The following is a 16,950-nucleotide window of genomic DNA, read 5'->3' as shown; positions in this document are numbered from 1 at the left end:
TATTGTATACGTTCTTCTGCAGTAGAGGTCATTTCTCTGGAACATATAGATACTGCCCATTAAAAAAAGAGGCAGAAACTGCTCTGGTCAAAATTGATGATTTGCAATTGTTGTTTTATTATTAGTATGTAGTTTTAATTAATGGATAGATTATAGTCAGGAAGTTGCATGTGATTGAGGCTAAAAATATTGAAGTTATCAACAAGCAGTGTTTCCTGTACATTGATTTATGTATAATATCGACATTAAAGGAGAATTCTGGCCAATTTTTATGTTAATCTTGATCGCTACAAATATGTGAGTACAGTCGATAGAAAAAAAACCGAGCCGAATCAGTGCGGTCAACACGGCGTAGCTGCAGCTCCTTCTACGAGCTTCCACTTAGCTAAAACAGCAGTTGTCGGGGCAGGTTTTAGAGTGCCTTTGTGCCTCTTAATAGTCATAAAATGCAATTAAAATGTCTGTGCAACATGAACAAGGCCCTTACGTGACAACAAGATGCGTTTTCAACTCATACATTGTTTAAATTCACCTACCCTGTCTCTATCCTGCCGGTAGCTAGCTCGCCCTGTTAGCTGCTAGGTGTTAGCTGCTAGCTGCCGTCCGTGATAAGTGTGTTCAGCTCACTGGATTGTTTTCGGGAGTGGGAGGCGACGAAGGCAGGGAGAAATCAGAAGCAAGGATGCCGTTCGGGCCTGTTAGCGTGGCTAAGGAAACTACCACACAAATCAACACTGCCAAGCCTCCTACTCACCAACACCAGATCGATCACACACAAAATGGATGATAGTGGTGGGGTCCAGTGGTGGTGGTTCTGATTCGGTGGATGGCAGGAGTGAAGCAGTAGCAGGATTCAGGTTCCAATGGCAGCTGAGGCACAAGAGAAAGGGACAGGACAGTCAAACATACAGTCGACTAAACAGATAAGCAAAGGTTTGTCTGGCGCGAGACTAACTGTGACCGTCTTGATTATGATCTAACGCAGAGTGGAGGAATGACCGGGTATATGAAGCAGAGGTTGATTGTGGTAGAGGCAGCTGGAACCCTGACTCCCGCACACCAGACTCTACTCCTGTAATTAGGACAGACAGAGGGAGGGAGAGAGGAGAGACAGAGAAGCTACCTAGGAGCAGCAGGCCTAACATATTCAACATTTCTCTCCCTTCTCTGGACTTCTCTCAGGTGTAGTTAGCTGACGCGCAGCCATGATGAAATCGGGCGCCACCAAGGTGGGGCTGCCCAAACTGGGACTCCAGGACCGGGCCAAGCAGGCCTCCTTGGCCCCATCTTCCTCCACTACCAACTCCACCTCCACAGCCATGAAGACCTCCAGATCCTCCAACACGCTGGCCTCAGACCAGCGCCTCAGCAGGGTGAGTCACAAGCACACTACAACCTAACATCATGATACCTGTACATGAGTGATGAGTCTGATTAAATCACTTCAGAACATTATTTTAACAACATTAGACCTTGATGGGTGATACTAACAGCAGATGTGTCTCTAGATGAAAAGAGCCAGCAGTGATGATGCCTTGACGAAGCCTGCACTGGGAGCCGCTGCCTTTGGCTCCCGGATGAAGAAGACCGTGACCATGGGAGCCATCTCAGATCTCGCAGAGGCCCGTCCTCGCAGCCTGTCTGGTAGGGGACTACCACTCTTAGGCCAGCTGCACACTGGCTGCGTGCCGTGAGCGTGTCAGCTGCGTGGCGTGTCCGTTTTTATTTCGGCTCTCATGTTAACAGCTTAGAGCTTGCACACTGCCTGCGTGACACGCACGTCCTGCTAGAAATAGGACCGATGCCTATTTTTCACACGACACACAATCGTGTTGGAAGCCAGGCAAAATAGAATAGGAAAAGATGTTTATATGTCATTTTGACACAGGTACATTTAATAAATAACATTTTGATGTTTGAAAGTCTCTAGGTTTTGACATAAAAGCAGATATAAATGTAATTAAAAAAATAAAAAATAAATAATCTATTATCTTATATATTCTGCAGCCTATTTTGCCGTCAATACTGCCAACGTTGTCTTTGCTGTAATCAAATCAGTATCTATTTATGTTTAACATGAAGTATACTACTGCTTTCATTTTATCAATGGGAAAAACACGTGTACAGACATGTGTAGCAGCGCTGCGTCAGACACATTTCTGGTGATCAAAGATATAGAAAACGCCACGCAGCCGTCACACAACTGGCACACAACAGAAACGCCACGCTCACGCCACGCATCCAGTGTGAAGCCGGCCTTATCAGATTTCTTCAAATACATAATTTTCAGAGACGGAGAGAAAAAAAGCAATATTATGCTGAAAAGCATGGGAAAGGCCTGTGATGTTCTTAAATTATTAATGTGATCTGTATTTTGTGTCAGAGTTTAGAGATCACCATAGTAAACACTTCAGTGTGAAAGTAGTAACCACTAACCACTTGTGACCACTAGAAGGCAACAGTACACAACTAAAGCTGCCTGTCACAGCTCACAGGTGCTGGTGGTAACTACTCCTTTTTTTTCTTTATTCTCATTTGGTTGGCAATGATGACATGCAGGTGGCTGAGGACTAAAGTTCTCAGGGGGTTTAGTCCAAAACTGAGAGACTGGACACATTCAGAGTGTGCTGCTCAGTCCTCACACATCTGCTCAGCCGTGTGACCAGCAGGCTATGTTTTGGATGACAAGAAGACAAGAGAGAGAAAAAGGATGTTGGTGGAGTTTTTGGCTGGTCTTTTGATGTTATTTTGCTTGTGTGCTTGCATGCTTATGTGCATGTACAGTAAGTGTTGATGTATGTGTTGGTTTGGCTATTATGTATTATGGCATTGGTATTATGGCTTATGTGTGGTCAAGCATAGTTATTATTTAAGACACAAAGAAACTTTGCTTCAATATTAATCATCATTACAGCGTAGTAATGAGGTCAAGAATTACACCAGCAATGTCTCGAGTAACATTATACAGACGTGGATCTTTTATGGCTCTGGTGTTGCGTGAGATACCTGACTGACTTAAGCTATTTGATGATTACCTCAGAATAGAGCTGCAATGATGAGACTAATTAATTAGTCAATCGACTGAAAAATAATTGCCAATTATTTTGATAATTGATTGACTGTTTAAGTAATTTCTCATGCAAAAATTATTGAAAATGCTGTGTTCAGCCTCTCTAATATGGAGTTTTCTGCTTTTCTCTGTTTTATATCATAATAAAATGAATTATCTATGGGCTTTGGACTGACAAAACAAGACATTTAAAGACATCAACTTGGATTATGAAAAACTGGGATTGGATATTTTTTTTACTATTTTCTGACATTTTGTAGACCGAACAATTAATTGAGAAAATAAGTATTTAGTATAATTAATTTTTATTATCTATTAAATTGCGTGTTGGAATTGTACTTTGTATGTAATCAGTACAGCCTTGCTTTACCTATGAGCTGGGCGTGTTTGTTTTCTGTATTGGATAAACAGAACAACTACAAATAGACCTGACAGCAAAACATGTATTACATATTGGACAAATATGGTGGTAGATAATAACAGGGATTTGTTTGCAGTAATTAACGTTGTTCCCAGCACATCTTTGGAAAATCCTCTGTGAGGGAGATGTTAGCTGTTTGTTTATGGTGGCCCATCCACACTAAGGGTGGGAATCACCAGAGGCCTCACGATACGATATCATCATGATACTTATGTCAGGATAGGATATTATTGCGATTTTAAACACATTGCAATATTATGCGATATATTGCAATTTGTACTCAACTTCAAATTTTTCCCATTTTATTAATTATGTTCCCAAAAGGAAACTTTGTCAACATCTGTTTTATCTAAAAAGATACATTTCTCTGTTTGTTTATCTCACTTCAATTTCATTGCTGCAAAATGGGATTGTCAAGCAGACAAACTGACCAACACATGTATAAAAATAGATCGATACGTTGCGTCTGTGTATCGATACAGTATTGCCACGGAAAATATCGCGATACTATGCTGTATCGATTTTTTCCCCCCCACCCCTAATCCACACCGTGTGTAGATGCTTTGTTCTAGTGAAATTCTCCTTTAAAGGGTTGCTGGGCTGAAGCAAAGATAATATAATTCTACTTGACAACAGACTCCAGAGGAGCGGAGAAACCCAGGCCAAGTGACGCTCTCGATTCTTTGAAACACATTCAGACCATGATTTCATCCAGCTTTTGTTGGATAAGGCTCTAATTAACCAACGTTTTTTTTTTTTTTAAGTGTTTACACCCAAGACAAGAACAGATTTTGTGCTGTTCATGATCAATTCATTACTCTTCACATACTTCTTCTGCACTAGTTTTGCAAACCAATTTCTGGTAGCCAACCAAATTTGAGGGCAAGAATATTGTTAAATATTTCTTGATCCTAAAGAAAACCATCTATCTTTAAAATAGGGTGAAGTTGTGATGCTGTCACGTAGCTGCAATTTGCAGAAGTAAAATCATAGGGTATTGTATTTCCCTGAAACAATGTTATCCTCTGCGTTTTAGTTTTAACTTTATTTCCTTTTGACGTGCTCAAATAAAAACACGCTGATGATTTGATCAGCACATTTAATCTAAATCATTTCCCCATTGAGGCAAGCTGTGTTGTTCTGCACCTGGGCTGGGACTCGACACCAGTGCACGTCAAGACATAACGGCAGACAATGGATGGATATGTCAAACTGGTCAAATCAAGCTAATCAGCAAGTGGAAAATCAAATCTGACACCTGGAAGAGCAGTCAAGGTTAATCTTGCATGCCAGCAGTGACACTCATCATTTAGCCTCCTGCTCTCAATTCTAAGTCACTGAGCCTAAACTGAGAGTTCTGCTGAAATATCCACACGGGGGAAATGCCATGATTTGAATATAGATTGGGGTGGTGGTCTGTGGTATTTTGAACCCATTGATGTTGAGATGTAATGCTGTGAAGTGTCTTGAGTGTTTGCAGTTATTGATGTGGAAGTCTCTGAAGTAAAGTCTGTTTTGGGGTGAAGAGAAGATTAAAAAATTCAGAATTTGCTTTATGACATTTTGGGATAAACACTCCAAGTCACTCCAATCTTCAGATGTGTCTCCAGGCTTGTCTTTGTGATGTTGTCACCCGTCAGTCTTGTCAGGTTGGTCATAAACAGATGGGCTTCTCCCTAGTTGATATGTAACATTACACACTGACAAGAAGCAGTCAGGGCTTACTGGGCTCTAAGGCACACTGCAGCAGAACTTGTCATCACATCTGTCAGGCAGTAATTGAGTCTTTTCTTAGCGGCCGTCCAAAAACATTTTGTGACTAGACTTTGGACACATGACAGAATCGTCACTGACTAAAGTTGCATGGACTCAGAAAGATTATTAAGCAATGCACGATCATGTGCACTCCATTTATGTACAGCAACAAACACAGCGTTTCAAACTGTAATTGTACCCACATCGCATTGAGCAAATCAATGCTTCTTAATTGTAGGAATGAGGACTGCAGTGGCGAGATGCATCATTTATTTTCTCATGTTTTAGCAGAACTGGGTCAGATGTGTTTGAGAAGCTGTGCATACAGGGGGAAGCAAAGACACAAACAATATAGCATCCCTGTGCTAATCAGTGTAATATAGAAAATACTGCAGCACTATAGTACCGCATTTTGCCAAATTTCGATTTTTGCAACAGTCTGTCTTCAGTCAAGATATTGATCTTTGATACCCTCTTTCCTTGAATGCAACCGACCAAGATTGCCATCATGATCTTTGAAAAATATTTTCACGGTACCTTCTCTCGCCAGTTCCAACTAGACGTCAGCTCTGCAGTTATATACAGTATTGGCTGAAATGTCTGACAGTCTGACCCCGCCCTTGCCCTCACAGCATGACGTGCTAATGAGTCAAAACTGTTATTTTTGCTAATGGAGTCTTTCCCCAATCCCACTTGGCACTTAACCAACTCCACCGTGCTGTCAGGCAACGGGTTAAAACCCAGCCCCATCCTGATGACTTATTTAAAACACCTCATCAATAATTCAGTAAAGCTTTCACTTGGAGAGGGGTCCCTGTGGAGTGTGCAAGGAGAGGAGACAGAAGGAGATAAGACTGTCCTGCTCTATAAATAACAAGCCTGGTGGGGGTGACCGCAGGGCATAACTTTACAAATGGCCATTACATTGACAGGCGCTTTCCTTCACCTCTGCTCAGTCAATGCTTTCACATTGATCATTAATGTTATGGTGAGGGAAGTTGAGCTTAACAAAGATGTCTTTCAGTAAGTCTTTCCCTTGTCTGATTCAAGTACACTTATTTATTTTTTTTATAGCACTTTAACACACACAGTTGGAAATTGTGCTGCTTCAGCAATAATCCAGCTCTACTGATACTACTACCTTTTAATAGTCTTTGATGTGTAAAATTGACGGAGTTTACCTTTAAGGCCCAAATTGGTGTGACATTTAGTGGTGTTTTTAGTTGTTGTACCATGGTTAGGAGTGTCAGCAGAACTGCCATCACAATGGGTAATAATGACTAACACGGGGGATTACAAGGTATGATATATTGATTTTTGTAAATATATTTGTACTACAAATAAGTAGGTATGAAATATACTGTAGAACGACTGTGATCCATTTGAAGCTCCATCATTGAAAATAGATTACAAAACTACAATTAAGGGTAACACTTTACTTGAAATTTCTACATAAGAGTGACACTGTCATGACACATGAACTCTAACTCTAACCCTAACCATAACTTGTCATGACAAAACCGAATGACACTTAATAAAAAAGTGTTATGTCATAAACGTTTCTGACTTGTTTATAGTGTTTATGAAGCGTTCATGACGGTGTCATGTCACTCTTATGTAGAAAACTCCAAGTAAAGTGTAACCCAATTAAGTACAAAAGTATTTCATACTAAATATAAATAGGACCTAAAAGGGACCATTTAAAGGTTTGTAACTCGGCTTTCTATATTTTCTGGTCGAGCCAGAAACTACCAGCTTTTACCCTATTTCATGATTTATTCCTTGTTCCACTTGTGTATATTTGGTAGCATCTAGTTTCACTTTTTTTTTTTTGCCTTTAGGTAAAAGTTGAGAACAAACATGTTGAGTCTTTGACAAGAGTTTGCAGATTTGGAAACACATGCAGCTGACAGTTTTACAGTGTTGCTGCTGTCTTTCTTCTGCGTGACATGTGTCAGTGCAATACTGTCGCCTCATAAATCGCCCTCGACAAGAAGATGAAAGGGAATGATCAGGATTAGCTTAGCTTTACCGAGATGCATCAAGCTCTCTAATGCCACAGAGTTCACTTTTCTGTCCTCACCTACTTGATTGTTAACATGGAATAGTGAAATTCTTTTTCACATACAGAGTAATGTTTTGTCAGTCCTCTCTACTGACAGTAGTGTTGTCATGATTACAACTAGTCAAGGAGAGTTGTTGCATGCTGTATACTCTCGGATTAAAATGCATCTTGTATGTGCTTTTTTTTACTCTGATTGAATGTGAAATACTGCATGCTGAAATACTGCATGCTGAAGATTTGCAGAAGACCATGTGTATTTCCTGCTGTGTCCTTCCCCAAATAGCCATTAGTCAGACTCAGGATGTTTTTTTACTTTAACCTCTAGTCTCTGAGGTATGAAAGGTCTGCTGTCAGTGAGTGATGGAGATGAAGTTTCTCTCCGATTTGTTCGCCATATAGTGTACGAGGTTTGCCAGCCACACCAGCTGGACTATGACTTTCTATTCCCTATTAATCAGCAGATAGCTCATATAATTTCCTCATGGCACCGATTCAGAGGGAAGATGGATGTATGATGCAAGTGTCAGTTGGCCTTAGTTTTTAGTCACAGTTCAGAATAAGCAGAGCAGAGAGGTGCACTAGAACTATTATAGACCCAGATTGTGTGTGAGTTTTACTGCACAGCTCAGACACCAGACTCAGTCGTAACATGTGGTCCCAGCGGGGCCCGGTCTGTCTGTGCATCGTTTAGGAGGCAGGAGGAGAGAGAGGTATGGTCCTTGAGCTCCTCATATCTGTCAGATAAATTAATCAAACACGCCTCAGTCCACTGGGATGCCTCAGCCTGCATGAGCACTCAGCCATGACAGACGCACACTGACACAAGCAGGAAAAACACCTACATGCATGTACATGCAGATGGACACACACAAATATGCATGACACATTACTCACACCTTTACTTTTTATGTCCCCCATACTGCCCTGTCTGAGTCTAAATATACACTACAGTGTATATACAGTATGATAATGCACTCCGTTTTTGTGTGCATACAGTGTAAAAAGGATTATTGAAATAAATAGCTTTACTCCTACTCACTGCAGTGCATCGCCAGGCCAGAATTAACACTGTATATACGCATCTGGCATCAACTCAGACAAACACACCTGGGCCCATTTAGGTTTGTTGACCAGAGTTTTGGCATGAAGTTTGAAATTCCTCTCCTGAGAAGCTTGTGACCCCAGCAAGTCCCCTAAAGATGCAAGACAGAGAGAAATGGTCTGATCTTAAAAGAGGCCTGTTTGGGCCCACAGAGATGGACGTCCTGTGGTGAGGAGAACATTCTTAGCTGGATTAGAGGCATGTTTGTTTACCAAGGTAGATGTGCTGCTCCGAGACGAGAAGAGAGGAGAATATTAAGAAAGGAAGAGGGAAACGTACCAACAGTTTATGCAACATTCATGAGATATAAAAAGGCTTGGAAGCAGCCGTGTGCAGTATTGTATCAGAGGGTCGAATATTCAACCTGTCGTGGGCAGAATCATGCAGCAAACTAAACCTTCCTAACAGCTATTGGAAAAAAAAATTCTAAAAGTGCTTTTCTGGCTGTAGCTTACTAGCCTGACGTCGTCATACTCAGATTCTAGTCAGAATAACTTCCCGACCTCAAATGTTGTGGGCGGGGCTAAGTTCGGCAGGCATCCAGGCTAGTAGCTTACAGTATACTGTGCATCAAATACATATTGAGAAAAATTGCAGCTACGACTTTAAATGTCCATTGCTTTATTATACTGCTTGTTCATTTTTATTTCCATGGTTCTTTTCAGCAGTGGAACACGAAGGAAATGGTAGCTCTAAGCTTATGCAACAGAGATCATCTACTAAAAATATCAGTCCTTATCTGTGTCAAGTACGACTTTAAAACTTGATGTAGTTGAAATTAATTTAGATTTCTGATAAATAGTACTTCATAGTTGTGCCCTTAACAGAGGTTTCTTTTTGTATCATAGCATACTGTATCGTAGACCCTCGGATAACGTGACATAGTGCAGTCTCATTGTATTACTGTGTACCGAGGTCGGGTGACACACTATGGCTCTCTCTTCAGAAGGGTATGAATAAAATAATTGTTTGCTAAAATTGCTGCTCTTTTGAAACAGTTTGTGGTAAATATAATTTATAATATAATTGTGGTATAGCGTAGAGGTATTTTTGGCCCATATATAAATTTAAATGATCTAATCTCTTTTTTGTTTTTAATTAATCAGTGATAGCGATTTGCCTGTAGTGTAAAGGAGCAATTTCTGACTTCCTTTGTGTTTTGGCCAAATTTCCAAGAGGGGTTCATAATGATTTTCCTGATAGTACATATGTGCACGCACAAAAACACAACATTGAGGATTGGGGGCCCACTAAAGAGACCAGTGCAGCTGAAAATGAACGAAGTCATTCTCCCTTCCAACTTGGTTTCTCCATGTAGCTTGTGCCATCATAAATATTTAACACATGCATACATTGTGAATGAGAAAGGACAGAATAAAAACAAGTCTTTCCCTCACTAGCTCGATACACAACCCCACCAAAACTAGCACACCACCCCTCATCTTTTTACACATGTAGACACACTCACATGCTATTGTTCTCTGCTGTAGAGAAAAATGGTACCGCAAGCCTGGGGTGGCCCCCTATCCCCTAGACCAGCATCTCCTTTCCCCATTTATGAAGACTTTTGTTGAGAAATTGCAGTTGTGATTTTTGTGGGGGGGTAGTGGGCACGGAACACTTTGTGTGAGGTCCAAGGCTGCAAGTTTCCTTAGCAAGAAAAGACAAGAGCTGCACTGTCACCCTCTGCCAAAAATACAAATAGTGCCTTTCCTTTCTTCCTGCTTCTCTCTCTCTCTCTCTCTCTCTCTCTCTCTCGCTCTCTCGCTCTCTCTCTCTCTCTCTCTCTCTCTCTCTCTCTCTCTCTCTCTCTCTCTCTCTCTCTCTCTCTGGTCTTTTCAGTACCAGTGAGAGGGACGGTTCATCTCACCATTGTTCAACTGGTATTGGTGAGAGTAAACGGGCTGGCATCAGTGGGAGGTGTTATGTTAATGTGTCTCTGTGTGTGTATGGCCTGGGAAGCCACTCCCCTTGTGAGCCGATTCCAGTCATTACAGCAATAATGAAGTGCACACGACGCTGCCCGCCTGCCAGTGTGACATACTGTCACCGTACTTGAGGACACGCATACTCGCACACATTCAGGCACACACGCAGTCACTCACTGACAGGACACGAAGCCTGCCCCCTCACACATGCACACACACATTCACTCACTCACTCACTCCCTCATACAGTCCCGGGAAGGAGTGGAGAAAAGAAGACCAGTAGGAGGGAAGAATAAGAAGAATTTTATCTCTTATGGTTTCCTCCTGTGACTGACCGGCGCTGGTTGTGGGTGCTGAACAGAGACAACAACCCCGACACTCAAACACACACACACACCTCTCCCCCGCAGCCACGGATTCTTGGATTAGTCCGCCCCGGTGTGGAGAGTGGGAGTCGCGGAGCGGACCAACATGGGGAACCAGGCGGGGAGACAGGAGGAAACAGAGTCAGGTCTGCTTCTGTTGTTTGGCTGTTTGCCTCAGCATCACTTAGCCCTCTTTGTCCGTGTCTGTCTTTCTCTGTTAATGTAAAAAGGCAAAGACATGCATTTGTTAATTACAATAGATGTGAGCTGATCTTTTGTCATGTCTGAGTACATCACTGACACGTCAAGTCTGACTAATGAAAACTGACTAAGATGAACACCAACAGAGCACTTACTGATGAGTACTGATTAGTATGCCCTGGAGTTATAGAGTTCTTTAGAAGTTAGTTGTTCTGCTCTGTTCATTACAGTATTTGTGTGAGCATGTTCACAATTATTGTGTGTGCGATTATTGCTGTTGTGTGTTGTGCTTCTGTATTTAGTCAGTACAGATCTGTATGTGTGTATCTGCTTGCACCTGTGTGTAGACATTGGGCGGGGGTAAATGCTGAATGAGATTTGCCTGACATTACTGTAAGCATGAGGGAACCTGCTAAAGGAGATGTTATCATCAGTCTCCCGCTTACATCCCTCCACTGCCCCAAGCTCACTGCGCCTCAGTAAGATTTCCATTTCAAATTCCCTCTGAACTGCACTCAGCAGCAACTTCACGCTCATCGGAAGACGACCAAGCGCTTCCACGTCTGTAACCTCTCTCAATTTCTTTAACAAAATGAGCATTTGCATCTTAATATGTGTACTTGTGTATGTGCACAGATCATCCTCATATTTGCACACACACACACACACACACACACACACATATATATAAATACATGTTATGTGATTATATTTCCATGTTTTCATCCCAACAAAAAATAGATGCTGAATAGACCAGAGCCTGGGCAACACACACACGCACAGTGTAGTATTTTGTCAGTAGTGGGTGTTAAGCTGCCTCACTTCATAGCAGTAGCGTGTGTTGCTTGAAGATAGAGTACAGTAGGCTCAGATTGGAAGGCAATGGTAGCAAGCTGCTGCATGCTTGAAACGATTAGCTCCTAGTTTCTTCTCCACGCACGCACACACATACAGCATACAGTGCACAGTTAATACATTGCGTACAAAACAAAAGATTGAGTGTTGAGTCAAAAAGTAGGAACAAAGGAGGCTAACATTACCATCTTTAATCTCACTAGTTATTATCTAGTTACTAAGCAAGTTGGGCTGCTTGTTGATGAATATTACTGTTGGTACAAAATGATTATGAGATCGCTGCACATACGTGGAAGTATGTGGGGTTAAAAATGAAATTAGTCGGAGTGAAACGTTTGCTCAGCCAATAAAAGAATACGCCATCACAGTCATTATCCATACAATCAATCATGTTCTCCAGGCTATGTGAAGTATTTAAACTCTGCTTGGTCCATGATCCTCAGTCCAACTCCCACATTATGAAATGAAGGCAATAATAATTTATTGACCTGTTATTCTTATACATTCTCCATTTTATCAAATGAGCCTCTTTAGTTAATGAGAATTGATCATCAAATAGCTTGATTTTTCATTATGCCTGCTTATGACATGAAGCTATAGATCCAAGAGAGCTAGAGACCAAGGGACCGAAGACACACAGAAACCACTGAATTGATTTTTCACAAGGTAGTAGTATAATAATAAGCGTACAGACTTTAAAACCTTTAATCAAAGCAGGGGTTCATTATGTGATTTGTTCAAATGAACGGCAATATCTAAAACTCTTTACATAACCCGGCCAGCTGAGGTTTGTCAGATTCTGGGCTTGGAAAGTAGAATGACAGTTCTGATGCTGGAAGTAAGGAAAGAAATGTGGGAACAGGAGGAACTCGTTCAGATTTGCTTGATGGTGTTATCTGTGAAGTGGCAGGCTAAGGAGTAAGCTGTCTGCTGCAGTGATAAGGCGGTCGTTATCAGAACCAAATTACACTGAAGGCTACTACACCGAGCCTTCCTGTCTCCTCACTGGCTCACTAGGAGAGCGTCGAAGACCAGAGCCAGTGGTCAGCATGTTGTCAGCTGTTGATGAATTGTCAGTAATATATTGTCCAATAACAGTGGGTCCATTTCCAGGGCTACAACTCAGTCAGTTGTACCCATTTGCGTCCAGGATTAAAGGAAATATGTTTATGTAGTGAGGTAAAATATGTTGTTGTGGCTTTCACATGGTCAAAAATAGGAAACTTGTGGTTTCTCCAGAAGTTTGATTAGGATGCTTGAAGGTAGCTGTAATGTTTAAAGAGGCTGCCAAAAACATGAAAAAGCACAGTGTTTTTTGAATCAATGTAGTGTGTTGTCATTGGAATAACATTGTTGTTTCTGTTCACACTGCAGTATAGCAACACTAACTTATTCTTTTTTATGGGTGCTGGTACAGAAACCCAGCTCAGTTCAGACATGCAGTATGACATTTCTCAAATGTTAACACTATAATTGCAAAATTAAATGTTGATTCATGCAGATTTATTTCCCTTACCTTTAGGACTGTCTATGTCTGACATAAATGTGACTAATAAGTTTGGAATAAGTTTGTGTTCCAGATATTTTTTTTAAGCCCCCACATTCTACGATACGTCTATTCTACCTGATTAGTGTGGTTGTGAACAGACTGTACTTTATCGTCCTGACTTTCCTGTCAGCTGTAATGCATCTGTTAGTGCAGGATAACTTAAGCCTTTGTCACGCTAATTGGCGCATAGTGTTTGGTGACCTCACGAAATTCCCATCTTGGCACTGCCCGACGTCAACATAAGCAGACGTCTAATCGACAAAAACAGTTGTGTGTATGTGCAGGGTGTTTTTAAAGGTGATTTTATAAATGTATTTCTGCCTGCTAGCCCAGATAAGTGCCACCAGGCAGGCGTGCCTTGGCCAGTCAAGACAGGAAGCCCGTGGCGTTGGAAGCTTGGTGACGTAGTGACTTCTTGGGGGTTGTATGACACAGCTAATATGATATAGCTTCGTTACCAGAATAATCATAAACAAGCAGGTGATTTTTTTTTTTTTTTGTAGTTAACTGTTTTCATTTGATTTTTAAACAAAATACAAAACATACAATTTTTCTGAATATGCCGTAGGCCTCGGTTGTCAAGTCAGGGACACTTCCTTAGACAAAAATGAAGACAAGGTGAAATAATAACCATAATATTTATTAAACTAGTTTGGACCCAGCTTGTTATGTGCTTATCCAGCCCGCTTAGGATTACTGGAGTACTGCGTGACTTCTGCTTGGTGTACACCTGTGTTGAGGCAATTGCCATCATCAGGTTTCACAAACCGCACTCAGCTTGGCCTCCTCTCAGATAAACAGCGACATCTGTCTTCCTATTTGTTTCTTCAAACATCCTTTTTTTTTTTACCTTACTTCATATTTTATCTTATTTGCATTATTTTAGCAGCTGTCTTTCTGGCAAATATTTCACAGCATTTATTACTACTTACTACACTGATGCTAAATACTTGTCTGTCTAGTGAAGCACTGATTCACTGTGCCTGGTGGGTGACAGACTTTAACACCACCATGAGCAACAACAAGACAGAATGTGGAAATGCGTAGATTATTGTGCTATCTCAAGACCATATCAGAGCACATTGACGCAGAGCAGGGATTTGGCTTAAGGAAGCACGTTTGTCCAACTTCTGATAGCTGGGACACTGAGGAAGTTACATCAGTCATACTTTCCATGGCAGTTAGCAGTTGGTACCGTAAACACACCGGCCATTCCATAGTGCTTTGTGTTTGCAGAGGGAGGAGTGTGCTGTTTAAATGTCCTGTTTGTGTAACCGGAGACTAGAGCCTAGACATCAAAGTTGGTTTATTATAGCCTTCAGGCCTGAGCTCATAAGAATCACAAATTTATGGTTGAGCAACTAACAATGCGTGTATAAAATTGACATCCTAAAAACACTTGAATCGGATCTGACACGTAAGCCGCCCTGTGATCATGTGTTCAATGGATATACCAAATCAACCTGATATGGTTTGTGTTTCTGTCAGCAGCTGGCTGTGGTTCGTCCTCACTCTGGGAACAGTAATCCTGGCGTTTCTGTGGATGTAGGCTCTGTTGTCTGCTATCCAGCACTTTTTGATAGTGAAGGCGGGAATACTGGGTGTCATCTTGTTGATTATGTATCTTTGTCCAGTCACTCCAGAAAGTGGCGCAGCGGAATTCATTAACACGTGCTCGCAAAAAAAAGTGGCGAGTGGCGTTGGAAGCTTGGTGACATAGTAGTAACCTTTTGCGGGTTGTATGACACAGCTAATATGATAGCTTCTTTGGTTCTCTCCAAGGTAAGGACTGTCAAGATGCCATGAATTTCCATGCCAAAGGTGACCAATATTACTCTGTCCTTAAAAGCAATGCATGAATTTACTTTGCTTTGTCTGAAACCTTGCTTTTCTAAATGCTGGTGACTGATCCCTTCTGTAAATTCGGTTTCCTCTCTGTTGGTTATGTTTTACGCTGTGGTCAAACGGAGCCACAGTACCCTCTCTTTTGCAAAACCCCATTTACGGCTTAATTTTTCCACAGAATATGTCTTTTTAATCATTTTTGTGGTCAATTCCAGCAAAGTAGATCACAGCCTAATACACCCTAAATCTGGTAACATTTGTTCTAAAGGTATAAGGCTAGGATGGAAATCATCAGAAGCTTAAAACTAAGTTTAGCAATACTCATTACAACCTGTTACCCATCACACACGCTGATCCTATAAACCTGCAATCATGTCAAATGGCATATTATTATTCCTTCAGCAAGTTCTGTGTTAAACTGTTTTCCATTCGGAGCATAAAGAAACTCTCCCTCACAGCTGGCCAGCTCATGGTCCACGCTATTGGATATCTCTGTAGGCTGTATTGGCTCTATAAGTAGTGTTAAGCAGAGTGGATTAGCATAAGGATGCTGTGTAAAAAGTCTTAGCATGCAGGCCAGTTAAAATGATTCAATCAAAAATGATTAAGGGAGCCAAAGAACCCAGGCCAAGTGGCCCTCGGTGGTTTGCCAGCTCTCATGCTGCACTTTCATGCTGTGCCGCAGAAGAAGCACAGAGCTGTTCATTTTTCAAGCGGAGACAAGGATCTCAGTTTAAATACACAGTGAAGGTTTTTATTTAAAGGGAGGGCGGAAGGTTTGCCTGGTCAGTTCTAGGCACTATTGATTAACATGCAGCATGCTGACAAGAGAGTCACACCAATGGCTTAAGACTCAGAATGTATAAGGGTGTGTTTATGCACATTAGTCCGTCCACATTAATCAATTATACATTACCACTTCCATTCAGCTGATGACAGTAAAAAGGTATGCAACCAACTCAGACCTATTTTATGTTATAGGTAAAACTAACCAAAACAGTGGTATTAGAGCATTAGCTGACAAAATATAATCAATTTTGTGAGTGTGAAAGTCACCCACTGAATCTCAAACATTTAGCCAAAGGTTTGTTTTCTTTTGGAATCTGTTGATTCTGTGATGAACTATAATATAATAGTGTAAGATGTTATTACGCTGCATTCACAAAACCTGTTATCTTTATTACAAAATCTGCTGTTGATCCGACTTGTGGACCTTGATTTTAAAGATGTGTACTGTACCTTACTACAATGAAGAACATTTTTATCCTCAACAATTGGTGTTGTCGTGGTTTTTTAGTAGCACATTGTGCTGTTGTGATGCAGTTTACCATCCAGGCTAATCTCTGCTCAGTCACTGTGGCAGTCATGGAGCCTCGCTTCTGTCTATCTTCCACTCGGGTAAGAGGAAAGGAATGCCTGTGAGTCGCAGCGTCTGACAGATAGGCGCCTGTTGACCTATTTCATGCCCTGACAGTTGGACAACAGGAAGGCCAGAACCACAGACTACGTTTTCTGTCCCTCCTCTCCACTTCCACCTGACTGAAAAACTGCACACCACATTTCCTGTAACAGACACAAGGGAAGACAGAGGCGTGGCAGCGAGAGATTCCCATCCAAAGCTTTTGTTTGTGAGGATGACTAAGCCAGTGTGTCATTTTAGGTGCCAACTCTCTGACTCTTGACCACCTGCAGTCATTATTTCATCATGACTCCTCACCCATGACCCTCCTGTGCTGTAAATTGAAGGCTCAGTGCACTTTGCTCATGATGCACTCTGTCACCTCTTGGCTGGCT

The 16,950-nt window shown here is 41.5% G+C and overlaps 1 protein-coding gene across 1 annotated transcript in view; it reads left to right on the top strand.

Moving 5' to 3' along the window:
- Positions 1-16,950, top strand: part of specc1 (sperm antigen with calponin homology and coiled-coil domains 1) — a 78,777-nt gene that overhangs the window by 14,269 nt on the left and 47,558 nt on the right. The window contains exons 2-3 of the mRNA XM_078266075.1: positions 1,183-1,373; positions 1,509-1,644. Coding sequence (XP_078122201.1) covers positions 1,206-1,373; positions 1,509-1,644 — 304 coding nt within the window. The 5' untranslated portion in view covers positions 1,183-1,205. The remainder of the gene's footprint in view (positions 1-1,182; positions 1,374-1,508; positions 1,645-16,950) is intronic.

The sequence above is a fragment of the Sander vitreus genome, chromosome 13 (genome assembly GCF_031162955.1).
Source record: "Sander vitreus isolate 19-12246 chromosome 13, sanVit1, whole genome shotgun sequence".
Lineage (NCBI taxonomy): Eukaryota > Metazoa > Chordata > Actinopteri > Perciformes > Percidae > Sander > Sander vitreus.
This window is presented reverse-complemented; position numbering and strand designations above follow the sequence as displayed.